The sequence below is a fragment of the Solanum pennellii genome, chromosome 3 (genome assembly GCF_001406875.1).
Source record: "Solanum pennellii chromosome 3, SPENNV200".
Taxonomy (NCBI): domain Eukaryota; kingdom Viridiplantae; phylum Streptophyta; class Magnoliopsida; order Solanales; family Solanaceae; genus Solanum; species Solanum pennellii.
Genome location: NC_028639.1, coordinates 54,587,588 through 54,596,567, shown reverse-complemented (window position 1 = coordinate 54,596,567; position 8,980 = coordinate 54,587,588). Strand labels below are relative to the sequence as shown.

Genomic DNA, 8,980 nt, shown 5'->3' with positions numbered 1-8,980 from the left:
AAAATTTCTTGCTGAGTATGGAGAGTGTTTGTTCTCAGGGAGTTCTAGGATCCGGCAGTTCGTGTCTCAAGTGGGAGCCGGTAGGGACCGAGGACGAGTCAAGGGCAGTTTCAGCCGTGACTGATGTGTTGAAGCTTCGGGGAGCTTCAACGGGCCTTTCAGTTGACTGATGAGAAGGCCGCTGTAGCAGGAGAGAGTTGAAAAAGATTACTAGACATACAAGTGTTCTAAGTGGATGACAGTTGAAATTCTTCAAGCCTCCAAGTGGGAGATTGTTGGGCTTTGTGGAGGCTTGTGAGCCGGCCCGACCCATTACTGAAACCCTAGGTTAACCATTTGGTTTTCCTATAAATATGATCCTTGTATTTGTAATTCCAAGTAGTAGCACAAGTGAAATAAAATCCTCCTGTTACAGTCGTGGAGTAGGGAAACCGAACCACGTTAAATTCTTGTGTGTCCCGTTTGTGTTCCGTTTCTCTTTTCTCTAGATTATTTGTGAGTGTTGTGTGTTTAATTCCCAACAATATCATCAATTGATATTTCTTATTTTCTGCACTGTTGGTTCGAGGATGGCCTTTATCTATCACTTGGACTTTACAAGTCCATTATTCTATGCTCATGTCGATTTATTAATATTCAATCTTTCTGTCATGGCTGAAAACTGAGGTTGAAATATGCAAGTCAACATCATTAACAAAAGAAGAATGGTATGAAAAAGAAAGATATATAAGGTTAAATAGCATTTCAGAAATCCCCAATACCACCCTGCTCCACCAATTCCCCTCTCCCGCCTGAGCTCAAACAAGTTAACCAATAAACCTCCCTTACTACTCCTACTTTCTCGTGTAACTTATACCTTGTTCAATGAACTTAATTCACCTGCACTAACATATTTCATAATCAATTACTAATTGAGAATTCATCTCCCAAAAGATCAATATAAAGCGCCATAATTTAGAGCTTGTTTGGATTGAATTAAAAGGTCATCAATTCTACAAGATATTTTTAACTTTTGGGAGAGATTTTGAGTACCATTGATCAGCAAGAAGTTGCTATATGGAATAGCTGTAAGATAGTTCTTTAATTTAAATGCGTAGTTACAATGTAAGTGTTAATTTTTTCACTTCCTCATTTGTTCTTAAGGCTTGTTTGGGGTTGCAAGATTTTTTACGTGGGAGAATTGTTCTTGCGTATGTACAGAATTTTGGGTTTCAATCGAATTTAGTTTTGTTAAATGCACTTTTTCATTTGTATGCTACGTTTGGAGCAATGAATGATGCTTTCTTTCTGTTATCCTAGATCAGTATGTCCATTGGAGTATAAGTAATTGAAAATCCTTAAACTCCAAACTAAACCCACAAGAGCCCAGAAAATTGATTCCGATGGAAAATCGTGAATGGACAAAGTTCAAAAGGATTTTGATAAAGAAAATCCAACTAAAATAAAGAAACCCATAAAGTTAATTTCGAAGCTAATTACTGCATGTGAGAAAGCACAACACAAATCTGAATTACTCTACTATTATATTAGAAAAAGCTAGTAAAACCTGTGATTTGGGTGCTAAATTCTATTGGATTTCTGCTCGCGAGATGGAAGACCAAATGGCCAAGTCAAAGAATCATACCGCAAACAATCAGCCCAACAGCTACAAGGCTCACAAAAATGGAATCAAGAAGCCAAAGAGTCACCGTCATAGCTCCACCAAAGAGGTATGTAAAAAGAACCAAACTTTTATTTTAGACTTCGCTTTATTTGATATTTTTCATGTTGATATCAGTTTCTTTTACAACTTTGACTATTGGGTACATTAGCTCCTAATTTAGAATTTGAGTTGATGGGATATGAAAATTGTGTTTGAACATCAAGGATGCAGTTTTCCAACAATTCAAAATAGAACAGGCGAAGCATTATCACCCAACCAAAATATAATCCAACATCACTAACAAATCCAAATGAAAAATAAAAAAAATATTTACACATCTAGATCAAATTTGGAACTTCGATTTAGACGAACAGGAAGATGACACAAAAAAACTCCATTGAAACATGTAAAAATCATACATGAAGAATGGTGAAGTTGATGGGCAGAGGATAGAGAAGACACGTCACAATAAGAACTGAAAAGACAAAAGTACCCTTGAGAGCAGTGAAGCAGGCATGTTAAAACAAGTCTTTTCTAATATAAGAGTAATATATATATATATATATATATATATATATAACATATTAAATGGATGACCTCTAATCTTATAATTTTAAATATGACATATGAAAAATTTAAATTAAAGATTAGAAAATAAATAAAATATTTTTTAATAATTAAAAAATAAGATAAACAAATGTCTTAATAAGGAGGGAGTGATTTTTGTTGAAGAAACAATTAAGAGATATGGTATAATATTGTTACTCCTTTGATTCTTCTTTCTAAATTCGAAGATCGCTAATTGCGTATTTTTTAAATTAAGATGATTTGAACTTTTTCTTCATGAAAGAATTTAAGAATCTTGATCTCCATAATTTGAGTGTCATTAGTGACTATATCTCGATTAATGTTATTGTAATAGTTAATTGATCTTTAATATTATTGATTCATTATACAATTTATGGTTAATTGATGTAAATAAGCGTTCATGATTGATTTGTATATTAATATTTTTTTTAAATATATGTATTTATAAGTATTCAAAATTGATGACATTATAGTACATTTTAAAAACGTATTCTTCATAACATAAAAAATAAAAAGTTTAATTATGATAAAAAATTCTTAAGTATGAAAATTTATTCTCAATAAACTAATATATATTTTTTTTTAAAAATAATATGATTATTGTTTTAGTTAAATGAGTTTAACGAATTAAATTAGTCTATTATTAGAAAAAAAAACGTTGATGACATTTCATGTCAACTAGGAGAGAACGAGACTTTTGAAGTGTCATATATATTTGAAAGAAAATAGTGATAGATGAGTACTCCCTCCGTCCAGAAATAATTGTCAGGTTTAGATGATACACATCCCTCAAGAAAAAGTTAATATAATATGTAATTTGACTAATATAATCCTAGAAATAACTGTCAGGTTTATAATAATAACTCTAATGACTCTTACATTTAAAAGCAAATGAAGTTTATACAGAGAATGGATACAGAGAATGGACTTTTGGTATACATAGAATGGATATTTACGTGCTACTGCTCTAATGACTCTTAAAAAACTGTACTTAGAATGGTTGATATTTTATTGAAAACTGCAAAAGCAACCTTTTATAAATTAAAGTGTTCTTGTAACTTTAAATCAATAATTATTAAAATGAATAATTATTAAGGGTAGAATTAGAAAAAATGAGCTAATTAGTTGTTGATTGTTTAAATTGACAATTAGTCTTGGACATCTATTTTTATTATACTTGACAATTATTTCTGGACGGAAGGAGTAATATTTTAATCCTAAATGAAACATAAATAATGTTCTAAGGTAATTTTCTTAACTGGGGTGATATGATTGAGCTAAATGATTAATCAAATATTATAAATTTCACAAAAGCTATTATTGACTCTTTTCGGAAAAAATAAAAAATAAAAAATTGTATGCCATTTGTTATTCGGGTTAATTAACCTCTACCCGACCTGAATCGGATTCTGGAAGAGCCTCTACAATGGCGGATTCACTTCTCTCCATTAACTTGTCGGAACCCAAATTAACAATAAATTTCCCCGCAAACATTGAACTCAAACCCTAACCCTAATCGTGAAAATTCATCTAATAAATTGCAGTTCACCGGTTGACGAGGAGATGGAAACTCACATGTCTCATCATCAGTATGAAAGACGACCCATATACAAGTCCAAAGCTCCTGCTTCCAAATGGTTTAAGGAATGGTAAGCGAAACAGCTCAAAATTATTCTCAATTCCGTATTAATCACTTGTTAAATTATGCTTTTATTCCTGTTTGAGTATGGAAAAAGATGTTACTTATAAGCATGGGATAGAAGAGGCGAGAAGGATTATTGTTGGTTTAAGGACCGGAAGAGAAGGATAGATACAGGAGAATTAGTTGTCTGATTCCAATTCACTACTCGAAGCTACTTTGTAGTGCTATATTGGAGGAGCGGTGCACAAGCAATTATAACTATGAATTGAATTTGCTTCTTGATTTCTTTCTTCCAATTATAATTAGAGACTTCATAGGATGGGCATTTGTTTGTAACGTGATGGGGCATGATTTGCACTAACTTTTATCAAGAAATTTGTCCGAACGAACGGGATTTGATTAAAAGGAGTCATATGTGGGTCTGATTCATGTGCTTTTTTTGGTGGAGTTCTGGGGTAGTTTTTATCATGTTTAGGATCTGTTAGATTCACTGTCTGTCTTATTGGGTGTAAATTTGACTCTGATGGTGCATTTATGGAGGAAAATGGTTATAGTTTTATGATGATCTAAGGATAGTATCAAGCAACTAAGCGTCAATCTCAAATTAGTTCAATCGGCTGCATGAATCTGTTATATACTCAATTAGGTCTCAGTATTCATCATATTTAGACAATTTATGTGACCATTAACCTACCGTAACACTCCTCCATTATCTGGATATTGGATGGTCTAATTCGTTAAGAAGCTCACATGGGAAAAATTGTAAAGATGCTAAAAGGGAAGTATTTCTCGTCAAAGAAAGATGATGTGATTCAGTATGAATCAGTTGTATTGCAACCTCGAATTTGCAACTTCTTTGCTTGGTATTTTTCATCAGGAGAGGGTTAGGACCTAGAATTCAGCCACTAAAAGCTGCAATAGAGATCACTGGACAAATTGCTTCTTTAGCTCCAAGCAAACTTGTCAGTTCACAATCATGTTAGGGAGAACTGGAGGAGTGATTACAATAATACATTAGAAAATCGCATTGTATCATGTTCCTTGTATTGCTAATGTTCTATAACTTGCATGAACTGTTAGTAGGTTAGATACATGTTTGATTTGTATAACCGTTCCTTTAATTATCTCAGAGGATCAGTCATTAGTCACTGACTGATGAAAGTATGTTTAGCCATGTATTTTCATTATAATTCCTACCATGTTTTAATTCTTTTACTAAAATCATTTTTATCCCAGGGTCCCACAAGATGTTGTAGCAACTGGTGGGAAGTGCTACGTCTTAAAGTGGGTGAATGGTAAGTTCTGAATTCTGCTTCAATACATCTTTTGGATAGTCTTGTGTTGATTAATCTTATATTCTTTATTTTTCCGTATCTTTTCTTGATTTTCAAATGCATATGCTGTGACTTTTGGGTTGTACGTCGAATTTGACCTTATACTCCTCCTTTCTATTTTGTTTATCAGAGGCCACATTAAAAGCTCTGAAGGAGAAGCCAAAAGAGGCAGGAGTACCTGTGTCAGAACCAGAGCCAACTACTGAAGTTCTTTTTCTTTGTAGCTATGAAGGTTGTGGAAAGACATTTATTGATGCTGGGGCCTTGAGGAAGCATTCTCACATCCACGGGGAGAGGCAGTATGTATGCCACTATGAGGGTTGTGGAAAGGTGAGTTTTTGTTGTCTTTGTATTGAGACTGCACTAAATGCTGTAGAGCATCAGAATGAGCTTGATTATTTCATTGTATTGATTCTACCATCATTTTACTTATTTTGCTTTCATGACACTTCCCTCCGGACTCTGGCAGGGTTTGATTGGGGGAGGAAGTGATGGGCATATGGAATTCGTTCTTTTTCGCAATTATATTACCTTCGTTTATGTAGTGCTTCTTTCTAGAAATCTGCTTTTCAAGATACCGTAGGTGTTCCTTGAGCTCATAAGATACTTCCGTAATAAATATTGATTGGCTGAGGAGTTGATTTAGGTTGTATTACTTATCAAACAAACGTTCACTGGAGTTGTATTTCAGGAAGTATTGTTTCATTTACTGCTGAACCGTCTTCAACCATTTTGAGCCTCAGATTGTGGGAAGAAAGAACCTCTCTATCTTACGCAAGGAAGAGGTAAGGTTTGCGTATGGTGAAAAAAAAGAAAAATCAGAGTTAGGTTTGTACAACAACTACTACTACACTTCAATCTCAAGCATTACTCATTATCAAGTAGGGAATTGAAAAAAGTCAAAGATCATTCTTGAGATGTTGAGTTATCTATCAGTGAAAGGAACGGAGTTTCAAAACTGTAAGTTTAAAAAAAAAAAATTCCCATAACTGTAGTTTGTTCCCTTCCTTTATTTGGTTTAAGTGGGATAATTTACAACTTCTTGGTTATAAAGTTATCACAGTAGAGCTTGCTTGGACACCACCTTACAAAAGGTTATACATTAAGGGAGAATTACCTATAGTGAAGTTACCCTGCTTCCAGGGAGATTAGAAGCCAAGATGTTAAGGATCTTTGGAGCTCAGCAACACAATTCTGGAATGTTCCAGATGGGACGTCTCATTGACACAGTATTCATTATTCATAGTATTGGAAGTGAGACTTTAAAGCTTACTTTTCAGGGGAAAGTCCGCTTTAACATTTTTTCATATCAAACTTCTTTTCTCATCAAGTGTTCTCAACGTGATTTATGCAAACAACAAGGTTCTGGCTTCACTTGTTGAGAAGCAGTCGCTCATTTAAACTTACTCCCTCCATGTTGGTTGTCCACCTTTTTGCTTGGTCTCACTGGTTCAGACTTCAGAGGAGCAGCCATTTTATCATGGTTGCCCCTAAACTATCCATCTGTTACTCTACCATAATTTTTCGTCAGGTGAAAAATATTCCATGGATGATTTTGCTAGGCGAAAGGTCATTCCTCTTATAAAAGAAAATGAAAATGTTCTATGTTCTTTGTTCGGCCAAAAGATGAAAGCATCTAAAAGAAAGTGAGGAATGGAAAGAATAAAACTAATAATGGTTGTAAATCTTGGTGAGGCTGTAGATACCTGGTAAAATTGTCAAGGTGCGAGTAAGTAAGCTAGCGAAGACACCACAGTTAACAAAAACAAATAAATGTAATTAGACTATCACTAATTTATCTTATCCAAAAGGCCAAGAAATAAATAAAACTAATAACTGTTGAAATGATTATTCCCAGTGAGAATGAGAGATCCGAAAAGTTTGTTTGAATGTGGGATAAACGAAGGGAAGGAAAAAAGAATTGGAGGGGAGATTCCATTCAGTGCCATGAAGGGTAAATGTATAACAGTGTCAATTTTTGGTCAGTAGACACTGCTTTAGGAATTTGGAAAAAAGGTTCAGGGGCTAATCAGTTGGTTTGGAGTAGGTAGTAGGTACATTTTCTTCTTTTAAAAAGGTATCATGCATTCATGCTAAACCAAGACTTTCACTTTAGGTAAATATTTTTCAGAGCACTGTTTGATTTTCTCTTTGACTGAAGAGATTGAGCGTCAAAGGAATCTTGTGCAAAATAGGAGTCAATGCATAGTGTGTTGGTGAATATAGTAGATTACCATAAAAAAACCAATAGTCTTATTGGTGGGGATAAAAAGCAAGCAAGACAATAGATTTAAGTGTGTGCTCATCATGCATGATTGGATTTTAGTTTGCCAAACTGTTTAGGGTGAAGAAATAACAAATCCATTTATTTCTATGATTTGCAAGTTCAAGCATATGCATCCTTTATTATTATTTTTTTAAACCTTGTGATTTTATTACAGGTCTTTAATTGCATCTTGTCTTCTTTTGCAGAAATTCTTGGATAGTTCCAAGCTAAAACGACACTTTCTTATTCACACTGGAGAAAGAGACTATGTGTGTCCACATGAAGGCTGTGGTAAGGTAATAAATCCATCTGCTATCCAAATACTTCTCCCAGCATACATTTTGTTTCTATTGCAACTGTTATAATAATAATGCTGTCCTTTTCTCTTGTATATAAATGAGACGTGTACATTCTCTTAACTTTCATATATTGGTGGTATCTGTGACAATTTTCAATACCAATATTAGTTATAATTGAAGTGGGAATTTGGAAGAAACTATGGACAACTTCTTGATGATTTGAGAATATATCTTCTGTAAACACGTCAACATTGGCTATGTGGATGTTAGATGTGTATTGGAAATTGGAATGTCAAGAATGGTTCCTAAGTACTGCACAGTGCTCAATGTTTGTCTGAAATGGAAAACAGTACTTCCTTCGTTCTAGTTTGTGTCCCTATTTCTTTTTTAGTTTGTTCCATAAAGAATGGTCTCTTTCTAAATTTGGAAATAATTTAATTGGCCAAATACACAAGCAGCTCCCTAAGCTTATCCAATGCTTTCAATTCGACACCTGAACCAAGACCAGTACCTATGAATGCCTATACTACTCAAGATACGTACCTATTGATTGCAAAATGCTAACATGGCTAAAAAGTGTTATTCACTTCCTTGGGAATGTAAATCAATCCCAAAATAATTGTTATATTTCTTTTCATTAAAAATTCACATTTTTCTCTCCATTGCCGCCACCATCCACCATTGCTTCCACCACTTCTTTTTCTGCCGCTGCTGCCCTTCTCCTCCTTCCACCATTGCTCCACCAGTGCACCTTCAAATTACCACTCGAAGAATCACCTTCAAACTCTGAAATCACCTCCCTCACCTTCATCCTTAGCGACTCATCATCATGTAAACAGCTACCAAAAATTCCTTCCTGTCATCTGAAACCACACCCACAACCACCAAAGCCCACCTAAATAAACAAAATAACCAGTTTCCTTCCATGAACTGTGGAATCTCCAGACACAAAAACATTTACACGAACACTTGCAGTGCACATACTATGCACTCACTCTCAGTCACACAATCCGTTTTCACTGCTGCCATACCATACATGCCTCTTAACCTTCACCCCTTCCAGTTTCATGCCATTTCCTCATCTTTAAAACCACCATATGATTCCACCCTTTGTTCCCTAGCAGCTGCACACATGGACGTAGTAGAATTCATTCAATCAGTGATAATCTCCATGTTACCACCATCACCGACAGCAGGTAATTGGGGGGT

General features: G+C 34.6%; 1 protein-coding gene across 1 annotated transcript in view; it reads left to right on the top strand.

The window, feature by feature from the left end:
• The first annotated feature begins 3,593 nt into the window (after positions 1 to 3,593).
• Positions 3,594 to 8,980, top strand: part of LOC107012257 (zinc finger transcription factor YY1) — an 8,687-nt gene continuing 3,300 nt past the window's right edge. Inside the window, exons 1-4 of the mRNA XM_015212047.2 lie at positions 3,594 to 3,879; positions 5,109 to 5,167; positions 5,337 to 5,536; positions 7,679 to 7,768. Of these exons, the coding sequence (XP_015067533.1) occupies positions 3,794 to 3,879; positions 5,109 to 5,167; positions 5,337 to 5,536; positions 7,679 to 7,768 (435 nt within the window). The 5' untranslated portion in view covers positions 3,594 to 3,793. The remainder of the gene's footprint in view (positions 3,880 to 5,108; positions 5,168 to 5,336; positions 5,537 to 7,678; positions 7,769 to 8,980) is intronic.